Source organism: Gorilla gorilla, chromosome X (assembly GCF_029281585.2).
Source record: "Gorilla gorilla gorilla isolate KB3781 chromosome X, NHGRI_mGorGor1-v2.1_pri, whole genome shotgun sequence".
Taxonomy (NCBI): domain Eukaryota; kingdom Metazoa; phylum Chordata; class Mammalia; order Primates; family Hominidae; genus Gorilla; species Gorilla gorilla.
The window spans coordinates 99,320,998-99,336,740 of record NC_073247.2 but is presented as its reverse complement, the minus strand read 5'-3'; the positions used below and the strand labels follow the sequence as shown (position 1 = coordinate 99,336,740).

Sequence of the window (15,743 nt, the reverse complement as noted above, 5' to 3'; positions counted from 1 at the left end):
TTCCTTATTTAATAAATGGTGCTGGGAAAACTTGCTAGCCATATGTAGAAAGCTGAAACTGGATCCCTTCCTTACACCTTATACAAAAATTAATTCAAGATGGATTAAAGACTTAAACGTTAGACCTAAAACCATAAAAACCCTAGAAGAAAACCTAGGCAATACCATTCAGGACATAGGCATGGGCAAGGACTTCATGTCTAAAACACCAAAAGCAATGGCAACAAAAGCCAAAATTGACAAATGGGATCTAATTAAACTAAAGAGCTTCTGCACAGCAAAAGAAACTACCATCAGAGTGAACAGGCAACCTACAAAATGGGAGAAAATTTTCGCAACCTACTCATCTGACAAAGGGCTAATATCCAGGAGATGAATTTTTATCACACTATGCTGGCTACTATAATTCTTTGATTATAGTACTTGCTGAAATTTCTAATGTAGTATCCTAGTTGCCTAATTAACATGGAACATTAAGTGCCTCTGGATTAAGGCATTTAAATTATATTGACCTAAATGTTTTATAACTGGACATTACATCCTCAAAGAAAATGAATCTCTTTATTGTCTTATCAAGATACATTTTATTTTTTACATTTGGCATGGTCTTTATTCAAAAAAGGGATATTAAAAAGTATGGTTTTATGTCTCCAAATCTTCTCTGAGATTATCTGCTATGTCCAGCCATTTTTTGAAAAACACAATATTGCAGTATCATGACTGTTCTGGAAACAAACATTTTCTTTCTGAAGCATATGCAATCTACACTGCAGGGCTCACATATAGAGAATTTAATAATAAAAGATCAAGATTAAAGACTCTATACTCTCCTAGGGAACTACAGAAAAGTTTTCCTGATTGTTCTCATGACTAGGTTTTTTTGTCAAAAGGAATACTTTTCTCTTCCAGTTAAGGTATAATATTAATCATTATATTAATTGTACTCAATTTGAGTATACTAAAACTTTTCTGTATTACTTAGCCACTAATCCTAAATCTTCTTTTTCACCATTTTGACTTTAAACGTTTACACTAGAATATTGAATGATGCACAGAGTAGCATTATAGCCCTGGAGTATTTTGAGTTGGATTATGAATTAACATTTACTGGTGAGTTTCGTAATTTCCTGTTTTTGTTATAGTAATTATCATCTTTTCATTTCTAGTTGCAGTAGTCTCAAGTATTTCTTGTAAGGTCAGTCTAATGGTCATAAATTCCCTCCGCTTTTGTTTAGGAAGGTCTTTACTGTTTCTTCATTTGTAAAGGTTAGCTTTGCTGAATATGGGATTAGTGAAAGACAATGGTTTTTTTTTTCCTTTTATCACTTTGAATATATAATTGCATTTTCTCCTGACGTGAAAAGTTTCTACTGAGAAATCTGCTGAAAGTCCAATGAGTATTCCCTTAAATGTGATTTGGTGCTTACCTTTTGTAGCTTTTGGTATTCTTTCTCTGTCTTTGATTTTGGACAGATTGTTTATAGTCTGCCTCAGAGGGGATATATTTGGGTCGAACATAATTGGAAACAGTTGAGCTTCCTGAATCTGGATGATCGTGATAAGATGCCATATGTGGAAAGTGTTTAGCTACTTCGTTAAACAGGTTTTCTGTGACTTTCTCCATCACTTCTCCCTGGAACTCTCTCTTTTTTTTTTGTCTTGCTTTGTTACCAGGCTGGAGTGCAGTGGCGCAATCTTGGCTCACTGCAACCTCTGCCTCCTGGGTTCAAGCGATTCCCCTGCCTCAGCCTCTCGAGTTGCTGGAACTACAGGCACGCGCCACCATGCCGAGCTAATTTTTGTACTTTTAGTAGAGACGGGGTTTCACCATGTTGGCCAGGATGGTCTCAATCTCTTGACCTTGTGATCCACCTGCCTCGGCCTCCCAAAGTGCTGGGATTACAGGCGTGAGCCATGGCGCACAGCCTCGAACACTGTTCAACTGTGAGTTTCTTTATTTAATGGTGTCTCATAAGTCCTATAGGCTTTATTCATTCTCCTTTATTATTATTTTTTCTCTGACTGAGTTATTTCAAAAAGCTAGCCTTTGAGTTCAGAAATACTTTCTTCTGCTTAATTTAGTCTATTATTAAGCTTACAATTGTATTTTTATTTCATTATGAAATTCTTCAGCTCCAAAATTTCTGCTTAATTCTTTTTCATTATATCTATCTCTTTGTTGAATTTTTCACTTAGATCACAAATTGTTTCCCTAATTTTTCTGAATCATTTCTTTGAATTTTTTTGTATCATGTTGAGTTTCCTTATAATCATTATTTTAAATTCTTTTTCAGGCATTTTGTAAATATTCTTTCTACATTCCCTATTCTTTCTAGGCTTTGGATGCCTAGGTCTTAGTTTTACCATCAGGTGTAGGCTCCTGGCAGCCAAGGTTGTGATGCTACAGAATTTCATTCTCCAGTGATCTGTTACTGGAAACTTATCATGTTTCTTTGTATGTATTATGTTTCCTTGCTTTTTCATGTTTCTTGTGTGCTCAGATTGGTATCTGTGCATCTAGTAGAACAATTTTTTTTTCCAATTTTGTGAGTAGCTTTCCCAGAGAGAGTCTTTCTTTCCTACAGATGAATCCTAGAGTGTCACTTTTATATGGTATATATGTCAGTGGCCTAGGCTGTGGAGCTCTGGGATGGCAGTGTCACCGTTTTGCTGGGAAGGAAACACCAGGCTGGTTGTTATGCTGGATGTGTGGGGGTGGAAAGCTCTCCAGGGGGTTGGAACAGCCACTAAACTGGCTATGAGGCTGGGCATGGGCACACACATATATGTGCGGGTGTGGGAAGCTGGCAAGTTGTTCAGAAGATTCTCTGCTGTGCAGGTCCAACTGTTTCCTAGGGAGGAGAGTGTCGCGTGGCTTTGGTTGCTTAGGTCTTCGTTTTAACATCAGGCCCAGGCTCTTGGCAGCCAGGGTTGTGGTGCTGCAGGCACCCATGTGAATGTAATAGAATGATGATGAGGTCTCAGGGACAAAGAGTATAAGTGGTTATTGGCCTCCAATGCAGGACACACTGTAATGGTGAGTCCAGTTTCAAGATGGTGCTATGATGCAACAGCTTACGATACAGGGTTGCAGAACTATATTTTTAAGAATGTTCTCAAAAGCTTGGAATCTTTTATAGTAGATTAGGTAATACATGTCAAGATGACAATTAGTGTAAATATATAAAAGTGAGGTGTTTCTAACTGCCTGGGAAAACTTCCTTGCAAAAATCTCATTAACTAAAAATTGCAGATTATTTTCGTCTCTTGTTCAGGAATTTCAATGATAAATTTTTCCATTGTTTTCATTATTTCATTCCATAGTTTTATAGTTTTCACTGATTCTTCATTGTCTACAACAGTACCTCTTAAATTTTCTTGTAAAATGGAACTTTTTGAGAACCTGAGGAAAGTGAATGGAACCTCTCCCTCAAAATATTCACACACACAATATACATTAGAGATTTCTTGAGGATTAATAAGCTCTGACTTCTAAGAAAATGTCCAGAGTCCCTATCTTGTCTTTTAAGAGCCTCCATAATATAGCTCTGACCTTCTTTTTTGGTCTCCTCATTTTGTAGTCTTCTCCAATATATGTCTTTCATTTTGACAAAACTGAAGTCTTCCATTGGAGTATACATTAAACTTCTCTGCTTCATTACCTTTTTCCTTAGAAAGGCAATAGAAAGGTTTCTCGTTCTTCCTATAATTAATTCTTTCCCATAGTTGTATTAAAATGTGTCCATTCCTCAAGCTTAATCTCAAATTATGTCACCTCCATGAAACATTCCAAGATTGTTCTGGCCAGAAAGCCTTTCTTTTCTTTGAATGCCTATGGAGCTCAATGACTAAGCAATTTAAAGTATTCTTACATTGCACTTCTTTTTTACGGCCATGAAACCTTTCAAGTGAATACACTTTATCTCTCCAACTATGCCATAAGCCTCTGGTGAAAATTAGCACATATTATTTACTTTTTTATTCATTTGTATGAGTAGGAAACCATCATGCACATAAATGAGGGCTCAATAATTCTTGAATGGAGGAAACATTAATAGAAAACCAACATCTTAAACAACTGAATTTTGGCACGTTGCAACATACTTCAGACTAAATTAAGTAGCTGTGTTGCTTACAATTTTATGTGACAGTCTGTTACTCATGCATTGTTTTCAGTTTTGTTACAGGTACTGTAATCAACAGTAACCAGAAAAGGACACCTAAGTCTCACTGTGCTGATAGCAGTCTAGTTTTACAGGAAAAGGGTAGACAAGAAATGTAATAGATAGCTTCCCTTTAGTAAGCTACCCAGGGCTTGATGAAGAACCAATTGCTTCTGTTATATAAGTGCCGAGAAAATTGCAAGGTATTTAGTATGGCTACTGATGAAGAAAGAGCAATAGACAATATGGGGAGGAGGGCAAGACACACATTCTGTACAGTAATATTTAAAAGCATGCAAGGGATGAGTCATAGTGACTAATAGTGATAAGCTAAGAAATGTTAACCAGAAGTTACAAAGAACTATGAATTCACTGCTGATAGTTTCAATAAATATGATCATTGATATTTGGTCTATTTCAGTGCAAATGATAGTGTAAGTATAATATATATGTATTGATTTAGAAAATACATACGTTATAGTGTTTCCAGAGTAAACCTTTATGTAATGGTTAATGTTCAAAATTTCAATGATGCTCATTTAATCCTAAAACATCAGATAACTGAAAACTATTTGATTTAAGTTTTCTCACTTCTAGTCACCTTTTCTTAGATAGTTATTTTTAGTCTACTTGTAAAATCTTATTTCTCAAACAAACACCATAGCTGAAAATTTTCCATTCTTCATGGTGAAATGATTATCTAAATGGAATAGAAACACCGTAAGTAAGATATACTCAATGACTATATTTTTCTTTTAGCATAGGAAGATGATAAAAATTTTTATATAATAAAGACTGTCTTATATCTGTCATTGTTTTTCTTTTGAGAGATAAATCACAGCAATGTAAATATTATTTTAAAGTAGCAGGCCATATTTTTATTTGAAAATACTAATAAATATATACCACTTCATTAGTGTTCGTGGAATCCTCAGTGATTGAAAAATAAGTTTTTCTGTTATACCCAACTGTGATTTAATTAGTTGCTACATCCTTAAAATTGATATACACTAAATGATAGCCACAATTAATATCATGTTAGTCAGATTTGATACTGCATGTAGTTACTAGATGTTATCAGAACTTTAGCTAACTTCTTTAGGATTGCCTTTATGATATTATCTTGTTTCTAATGTGTAGGATTTATGCATTAGAGACGGTAACAGCCCATTGATTTTGACTCAGTATTACGTTAACTAGTTGCCAACAAGCAAAACAAACAACAACCAATACCCAGTTTTCCCAATTGGATGGTCCTTTATTGCTGACTTAGGAAATTGATTCACACAGATAACCCTTGCTAAAATACTGCATTTTTTTAAAGAAAAGCTGTGATAGTTTAATCATAGAATAGAGTCCCCACATACCCCACACTCAATTTATTTTACTATTAACATTTTGTTAGTATCGTAAATATGTTACAATTAAGTAACCAATATTCATACATTATTATTAACTAAAGTCCATTTTTGTTCAATTTCCTCAGTTTCCACTAAAGGTCCCTTTTCTGTAACACATCACATTTATATTTCATGTCTCCTTTGGCTCTTCTTGATTGTGACAGTTTCTCAGATTTTCTTTTTTGATAATACTGACAGTTTCAGGAGTATAGACCAGGCATTTTGTAGAATGCCCCCCTATGTAAATTTCTCTGATGTTTTTCTTATGATTAGATTGGAGTGATGGGGATGGGGGAGGAAGATAACAAAGGTAAAATATTATTGTCATTACATCACACTAAGTGTACATACTGTCAACATGATTGAACAATATTTTAATGTTTAAAATGTTTAATTGACAGTTAATAATTGTGCTTATTTATGGGGTACAATGCAATGTTTTGATCTATGTATACATTAAAAAGATTTGATAAACTAATTATCATATCTATCACCTCATCAATTTATTTTTATTTTTTGGTGAGAATGTAAAAAATTTTAGCAATTTTGAGCACTTTTGATGTTAAACTTGAGTATCTGGCTAAGCTCATATTTGTCAGACTTCTCCGCTAATGGTGTAAATTTACACTTTCCTGCCCTTCTTTCATACCGTACTCAACCCTTTGGAAAGAAGTCACTATGTGCAGCTTACACTTAAGGCCCAGTATTCTGCTCGACCTCTTTGAGGGCACAGTGCTGGCATAAATTATTTGAAATTCTTCTGCACAAAAAAATTGTCTTTTTTCTTTCATTTATTTATCTATTTTTATTTATTTATTTTTTTGAGACGGAGTTTCACTCTGTCGCCCAGGCTGGAGTGTAGTGGCGCAATCTCGGCTCACTGCAACTTCTGCCTCCTGCATTCAAGCAATTCTCCTACCTCAGCCTCCCGAGTAGCTGGGATTACAGGTGCCTGCCACCACGTCTGGCTAATTTTTGTATTTTTAGTACAGACGGGGTTTCACTATGTTGGCTAGGCTGGTCTCAAACTCCTGACCTCAAGTGATCCGCCTGCCTCGGCCTCCCAAAGTGCTGGGATTACAGGCATGCGCCACCACGGCCGGCCTTCTCATTTACTCAATCATCTATTTATATCAGTATGGACTCATGGGTGTTCATTTTATATTATGATTTGCAATCCAATAGTACTTCCTTTTGCTATTGAAATTGTTCCAGTTTTGGCTATTGGGAGCTTTTTTAGTTGATCCCTGTGTCCCTTTGACACACCTACATCATTTTTTTGAATACTTATTTTCTAGCACTACAAGATGTTCCAGGTTCACCTTTCAGAATATTGATTTTGACTTAAGTTTTTTAACTGAGGATCCAGTGTTCCCCAGTGCTCCTCCTTGATTTCGGTTTTTCTTTCTCCTTTAAATAAAATAATTTCACACTGGTACAAATACATACATATACATATATGTGTACATATATGTATAAAACACTGCAATTATTTTCACTAATAAAGTCATATGACTTATAATGTCTTAAGGCATCAACAAGATTAGCATTAGGGGCAAGAGTCAGAAAGAAGACATACAAGTTTCCAAAAAAGTCTTTAAAGTACAAAGTGACTGAACATTTGTGCAATTTGCAACACGTCAATATAATTAATATGCTGCTCTTGACATCACTAATATGCTGCTCTTGACATCACGTTATATAATACAATGCATTTTGAAGCCTTTATTTCTATTTCCAAATGCAAAAATTAAATGATGTCTTTCACATATCAGAAACAATAACTATGTTTAATCATAAAAGAATATGTCTCCAAAGTATCACCAAGATCCTTAAATGAGAGTCCCCAGATTTTGAAATATTAAATATATTTTAATGAATGTTAACTTAATTATATATGTGATACCGTACTGTCAAGAATGAGACATGAGGACCACGGTACCACACTCTCAGGATTGAGGCAATGAGTAGCAAGGATTTGAAATCAACCAGCAAAGCTTTCATCTCTAAAAATGTTAGGAATCATTGCAATAAATTTAAATTTTCTGTCGTAATGTTCTAAATGTAGTAAAGCAATTGAATAACTTATGTAATTTTGTGCGGTGTGTTTTAAACCATAGGCAAAAAGATTTAACCTTAACCTTTCTGTAAATAACTATATAATTGTAGTTCATTTCTCATTCCTTCATTTGACATAAAAGTCTCTACTGAATAATGCAGTGTAAAGTTAAGTGAAGCAGGCCTAGTTCTGAACTTCAGAAAATCACACTATTTTCACCTCGTAAGAAGACAGGCAACAACAACATTAACAGATATAATGCCTGGAGAAATACCAATTGTAGATATGAGCACCAGCTTCACATTCAAAGATTTTCCTTGGGGGCAGGAGAAAATATATGTAAAGTGCTCCATGCTTGGCACACAGTAAGCATCAACAAAAGGTACTTCTTATTTTTAATGTTGTATTAGTATTGCTTTGTTATTGTTACCTTTCCAAAGTCATTTCCTACCACTCTCTCTGTTGAGCGTGCTTCTCCAGATACACTATCAACCACACTCCCATCTCAGGTCCCATGAAATTGATTTCTTCCTGGAAAGCACTCCCTGCAGATACCCACATATCTCATTTTCTGCTTTATGGGAAATAATTTTACAATAAGTTTCACTGTTTTAGACTTACAATTTCTCTTATGCATGAGTATTTCCCTAGCAGATTTCATAAAACAGATGGGTTTGTGTTGAGGATGAAGACCTACAATACATTTGACCCTATCTGAATCGTTTTGTTAAAAAAGGCAAATACACTATCATGTGTCTATTTTCATAAAAGGCAGAGGTCTCTGTATGAGGAATGTGCCACGCTGGCTGAATAGCCATATCCCCAGAGGGCAAAAGAGCAACATGGTTACAGGATGGCTGGAAAGTCACCTCTGTGGTCATGGACCACGCATGTGATCCTAAAATCACTATAATGAATAACAGGGCAGGACATAATTTTTAGTTCACTGGTTAAGGAATATTTTGAACATTAATCAATGGACTCTGTGGGGACATGTGGCATTGATTTGTATAGAAAAGCATACATGGTGGTTAAGTACTCCCTTGGCACAGGAGAAGTACCCTCTCCTTTGCTTCAAATTCTTGAGTCAGACATTCTGTCTTCTTTTCTCACTTCATTTAAATATCTACTCAAATATTACCTCATCCAAAAAGCCTTCTCTATCTGAAGGAGTGCCCTCTACTTCACTCTATTCTTTCAAATTAATTTTTCTCATATTATTTATAATCACCTAAATATTATAATTTGGTTTGTTTTTATTGCCTCTCTCTTCCCATTAGAATGTATATTCAATGATTCAATGAAAACAGATTTCCCTGTTTTGATCCTGTTTTATCCCTAACATCTAGAAGAGTGTCTGGAACACAATGAATGCTCAATCTTTGCGGAATAAATTATTAATAAATTCTAAGTCTTATTCATCCAATCCTACTTTCTTCTGTATAGCAACATATACAATAACATCTGCTCATTTTTTCTAGGCAAACCTCACTTGAAACTTGGAAAGGGCTCTAGTAAAGAAAGAATGGAGTCTTTTCTGGCAGTGCACAGATGACAAAAATATTTAAAGTCACATATCAGTACAGTTGGTAGGTTGTGCAAAAGCCTGAAACCCCAACAGGTAAAATGAGGGCATGGTCCCCATTCCTGACAATTCCTTAGAATTAAACAGCTCTGTAAATGTCCAATTTTGTACTGGGGCATGTTCTTGGCCCATAAATGGTTCATTTGCACTTTATTCAATGTCTTCGAACACAAAGAGGAAATCACGACATCTCTTTCAGTAAATGCAGTAAGCATGATTTTTCATGTTAACACTGTGACATCCATCTGTATACTTATGCAATAATATGTTTATGAGCAATTGCAAATACCTATATGTATGATTTCATAATTAAATACTCTGTCACATAGGAAGCATCATCATAATACAATGTTAAAATATGTGTTCTTTTTGTTGGAATGCTATGGTTGAAATAAGGAAAGGGAAGCAAAGATGCAGAGTTAGTTGATAACTAGGACAAAAGTAAAATGATAATTGAGCACAGGTCTCTGATGACCAGCATACTGGTATATGAATACTCACAGTGTGGGATCACAATACAGAGCTATTCCTAAATGCTCTATGTATTTATAATTCAATTTCATATGAATACATTTGGATTTTTAACTTTCCAAACCAACATGTCAACATAACTTTAACAATGTTGGCTTTAATATCCCTTCCAGGACTAACTGTGATTTATTCTGCTATATTGCATGTTTGCAATTTAGTCCATTCTCTATTTATTCCCCATAATATTTGTAGAAATCTGGATGGCTTAAAGAGCCTTACTTTGCTCTGAGCGTCATAGCTCATCTTGTGCTAGTATGATAATTCTCCACACTCACTACTGTTTTCTTTTTTAAAAAACCACTGGAGTTATACTGAGGGGATGGCAGCCTGCTGCCAACTTGTTGGGATCTTTTCTTCCTGCTCCTCAATATTGCTCAAGAAGAGAGGCACTGGAGAAGCAAGGCATCAGAAAGCTCCTTCTCAAATGATGCTGGACCAAGACAGGAAGATTTAGAATGGTTAAGGAGAAGGTAATAAACCATCGTATTTCAATTAATAAGATCTTCAATTTAGCCCCTCCTGCCTAAGATATCCTTGGCACACCTATAAAACCATTTCCTGTATGTATATTAAGAAAATGTTAGCTTTCCAATGAAACCATAGAATAATTAACAAGGCATTTCTTTAGAAAATAAAAAATGTCAGGAATAAAATCAAAGGATAAATGCGCTTTTTAAAACTGTCACTTGATGACGCTTTAAATGTGACATTTTACCTAATATTTTTTTCTAACATCTATTTTATTGTAAATATTCCCATACTAGAAAATTAATTCATGTATTCTCAAATAATTTGGTTCCAAGGTTACAGTTGGTAATTTAAATTTCCCTACAGCAGAGTTAAATTCATTTATTAATCTCCAAATTCAGCAGTTTTTAAAAAATTGTTCTTGGTGACGAGAACAAATTTGAAAGCCTGCTGAATTTAAAATTATGGACTCTATATTACTTTGAGAGTCTTATTTGTTGTACCAAATGCAACCTGCAATCCCTACAGTTATATAGCTTTTCCACAAGCAAGCACAAAATATTTAGGAAAATTTCACACATACGTGCTTTATTTCCTGAGAAGTTTATATGGCAGACAATCTGACATCATTATTAATGTCATTTCACAAAGTCTTCTGCATGTTTATATTTCAACAAGACTGAGTTCCTATAAAGGCATCATTTTGCTGTAATGTTATTAGGCTGCTTCTTCTTCTGATATTCTGTTTTGAATTTATGAAAGCAAGACACTGTGAGGTTGTTTTATTGGGAAAACTTATATTAAGAAGCAAATCTGCCAGTCCTTCTTCTCTATTTTTAGGTAGAGACATAGTATGCCAGATATCCAGGTTTCCAAATAAATTAGCATGTTGAACTACTATATGATCTAAAATGCATAAAAACACTTATTTTTCTATAGTACTACTGAATATTAATTACATTGCCAATATTATCAACTGTGTCTAAAACACGTTGGGACTATAAAAATGTCTGATAGTGAAAAAGCAAAAAACAAAGAGATAAGGATACACTAGGTTAAGTTATAGTTGACAGTATTAGAGAACAGAATGTAATTTTCTTGCACTCAAACAATACCGGTGGGCATAAAAGTAAAGGCAAAATGAAATGTTTTATGAACTATACCCAAACTACACTATATCGTCACTGTTTATTCAATTTTCATTTTATGTAAAAGCTGAAATGCTCCATTTCCCGCTTTAAGATCACATTGCTGTAAGTAGCATCTTATTACCTGCTTTATGTAGAATATTTTCATGCTTGCAAAAACTAGCTATGAAAGTAATACAACTTGAAATGAGTCTCCGAACGCCAAATATTCCATATTGTCACATAAAGATAACACAGTTTTAAGAGTCAATATCGCAACTATGTACTAAGGAAACAGATAAGGATGTGCTGATCAGTCACAGCTTTTATTTTGTTAAAGTTGGCCTAACTCACAATGTCAGAAAGAGTTCTCTGTGATTCATAACACTTGCACAAAGAATTGCATTTAAACATCTGAGCCACGGAGTGTATTTATAGAACATTAGTAATTACAATAAACATCTCTTAGAATTGAAACAGAATTCTTAATGAAAATAGGAGAAGTAAACTCATAACCCACCCCCCAAATTTCCAGTAATTATAAAGACGTATTCATTATTGCTGTTTTCTTTTATAAACTTAGAGGAGACGGTTTCTGAGAGACCCTGATTGGCTGAATACAAACTCAGAGATTATTATGACACTTTCTATTTAAACACTAAACATGAATTGTAGAGGATAAGTTAACTGAAGTTACGGCTTTCAGTTATGCGACCAAAAACTCTTACCTTGCTGTAGAATCTTCTATATTGTCATCAGCCATCATCTCCAAATCTTGTGCGCGTTTCTCACAAGCTTCTTTGAATAAATTCTTCTCTGGAACTGACTTAGGAGTATCTTCATTTGCTTGAAAATGTACTATCAGATTATGTTGCTGCAAATTCTGAACGGCTCTCTGATGGGCAGGGGCCGGTCCTGGCACTGGTGCCAGTATATTGTGGTGGACAGGACTGTTGCTTTTCTTCAGCCCGTTTCTGTCCCGAGAGTGGCTCTTCAACCTGCCCTGAACCGGGGTCCCTCTATGCTCATATCCTTCCTGCTGAAGACAGCTTCCAGTGTTGGTGGAACCTTGAAAAGGATGACTAAACCACCTCCAGCGTAGCCTTAGGATCTGTTTCACATCAAACTCTTTCTTGCCAGACACTGACATCGTAGCAGGAGGAAAGACAAAAGCCTTCTCTCACAGAAAGGAAACGGAGCCTTTGTTATCTCTTGTTTTTCTGCCTCTTCTGTAGAACTAACAAAAGCACAAGTGCCGAGAGCAGTCTTTCTTGCTTTCTCTCCCCTCCCCCACTGCCTATGATACACTGTGAATACTTGTAGCCTTCTAGCAGAAGTAGAAGGCTGCAGCTAACAGTGTAGGTGGGAACCCATGCTGACAGGATGATGAGGTCAGACCTTAAACAAGTAAATCAGCTTACCACAGGAAAGCAGCCACCACAACACTCTCCAGCTGTTAGATTTGCAGGCTTGCAGCCCTCCTGCTTGGACTTGCAAATATCTAGCCCTGCTTCTTCAGTATTAAAGTACAGTAGCTGCAGCTGAAACCCAGGCAAGTGAGCCAAAGCGAAGTGTTTAAACTTATTTTCTTCTAGATTCCTTCTACTCACGCCTCCCCTGCTAGATTCATTTCTCAGTAGCCCACTTCTAAAAATGTGCCACTTTGTTCCATGATAATATGCGACAGAGGAATTCATTATAATCTATTTTGAGATTCCTTTTATGGAAACTTTGAAAATGGTTCTTTAAGGGAAAGCATCAGTACCCTCATGCGGGTTCGTAATTAGTTTTTACAAAATTAATCTGAAAATGTGAAAGTCTCTATATGAATATTCACCTGAAAACTTGACAAATTTTAGAAACATGTAAGAAAGTATTGGTTACCCATGACCACTCATACAAACACGCCATTTGGGAATGTAGAAATGGTATTTTTAGTCTACATATGGAGGAAGAAAGCAGTGCTTTTCCAAGCTAGTTAGGTTAAAAGAGATGTCTTCTCTCAGTTACCACAGCTTGAAAATGAATAGTTCATTCTGGCTCCATGCCTGGATACAAACCTTCTTATCATGCCCTTTACTTTCACAGGCAGTGTTAAAGGTTTATTTTCTTTGTTCAAAAACCCTTATGAGAGGATGAACAGAGTATGTTTTGAATTAATTCCAAATCATCACACTGCTCAGGAATAACTGTGCCCAAAGTACTTTGAGATCTGAATCATAATCACTACTTTGTACAGATGGACATGTTTACAAAAGACAGTCATGTATCAAGAATGCATTTACCATTGACATTTTGAAATTCAGTTTGTACTTTATCCAGTTCTCATATCATGCATACAGGCGATAAAGGGGAAATTATACTGGTGTATGACTAGAAAGAATACTGAAGTTGTAAGATTTTGCTTTTAGTTTGACTTTATGGTTAATGAACTGTGTGACCTTGGACAAGTCACTTTACTTTTTTGCATCTCAGTTTCTTCATATATATTATACAGAGTCTAGACAGATATCTATGTTTTCAAAAGCACTCAGATGCGATGGATTTAAAAACAACTGAAGAGAGAATAAAATGAATCTAAGTTTTGATAGGCATTTTATCTGTGGTTTTCTTTAAATTCAATTATACCTCTCCCTTCCCCTCTTGTTTTTGTAGGTGTGATAGTTAATTTATGCATCAACCTGACTGAGCTATGGGATGCCCAGATATTTGGCTAGTCTCGATGTTTCTGTGAGGGTATTTTTTTTTTTGGATGAGTTTAACATTTAAATTGATAGACTGAGTAAAGCATATTCTCCTCTCTAATTGGGTGGGGCTCATCCAATCAGTTGAAGGCCTAAATACAACAGAAGGCTGACCTTTCCCTCAATAAGAGAGAATTACTCTTGCCTCACTGCCTTCTATCTGGAACATGGGATTTCTTCCTGCCTTTAGACTTTAACTGAAACACTGCTTCTTCCTGGATTTCAAGTCTGCCAGCATTTGCGCTGGAAATATACCATTGGCTCTCCTCAGTCTCCAGCTTGCCAACTGGAGATCTTGGGACTTGTCAGGCTCCATAATCATGTCATCCAATTCCTTATAATAAATCTGTGTGTGTGTGTGTGTGTGTGTGTGTGTGTGTGTGTGTGTGTGTGTACATATAGAGGAAACAAACTGTAAATATCAGGCAGAAAAAATGTAACAGAAATGTAAATAACAGGTGGTAGGAGCAAGAAAAGTACTAAATTATCCATTTAAGTAACTCTAAATAATACTTTTTCATATATCAGTAGTCTATAACCTTATTTTTCTAACGTGTTCTTTGAGCTTGTTATGATTTAGATATAATTGGGGATTTGCCTGTGTACCTTTTATCATAAGATGAAGATTAACTAATATCTGTCAGAATCTAACCTTTGATAGCACAATTTTCTGTAAGAATTTGCCAAGAATGTGCTTTTTAAGTGTATGCTGAATATGGTCATTTTCCTGGATCTTAAACAAGGAATCATAGAATGACTAAGAAAGTTTTAGGTCTCCTAGAAAAAAATAAAAAGAATAGTATTTTTATGAAACATGAAGATTCCTTTTACATTTCTGATTACAAAAGAAAGATTTAAGCATATTCAAACAAAAATGAGGACAATGTCTATAAGGATAGAAACTATGTCTTATTAATAATTTCCTTCCCTTTGCCTTATTATCTACTTTGCACCTGGTAATATTTAATCTATGTAGATTTAATGCATAACAAATTCTAAGTGGAATTCTTGTATTAGTCAGGGTTCCCTAGAGGAACAGAACTAATAGGATATATATATATAATATATATATAATCAATTGTATATAATAATATACAAATGATATAATATATATAATTAATATACATTATTTGTATATTATTATATATATAAGTTATATATATCATTAACTTCCATATACAGGAAGTTAATTAAGTATTGAACTAATAGGATATATACATTATATAATCAATTGTATATGATAATATACAATATAATATAATGTAATATATATAATACTATGTATAATTAATATATATTAATTGTATATTATTGTATATATTAGTTATATATATAATTAACTTCCATATATATGTGGAACTTATATATATATATGTGGACATTAATTTTATATATATATATATATATATGTGGAAGTTAATTAAGTATTAACTTACATGATCACAAGGTCCCACAATAGGCTGTCTGCAAGCTTGAGGAGCAAAGACAGCCAGTCCAAGTCTCAAAACTGAAGAACTTGGAGTCCGATGTTTGAGGGCAGGAAGCATCCAGCATGGGAAAAAGATGTAGGCTGTAAGACTAGGCCAGTCTCACCTTTTCACATTTTTCTGCCTGCTTTATATTCGCTGGCAGCTGATTAGATTGTACCCACCAGACTAAGGGTGGG

General features: G+C 34.9%; 1 protein-coding gene across 2 annotated transcripts in view; it reads right to left on the bottom strand.

Annotated features, from left to right (window-relative positions):
* KLHL4 (kelch like family member 4) overlaps positions 1-12,980 on the bottom strand; it is a 150,267-nt gene extending 137,287 nt beyond the window's left edge. The window contains exon 1 of one of the 2 annotated variants that reach the window (XM_004064467.5): positions 12,062-12,980. In XM_004064467.5, coding sequence (XP_004064515.2) covers positions 12,062-12,483 — 422 coding nt within the window. In that variant the 5' untranslated portion in view covers positions 12,484-12,980. The remainder of the gene's footprint in view (positions 1-12,061) is intronic. The other variant, XM_063703172.1, reaches the window with a different exon arrangement.
* Between the last annotated feature and the right edge of the window lie 2,763 nt (positions 12,981-15,743).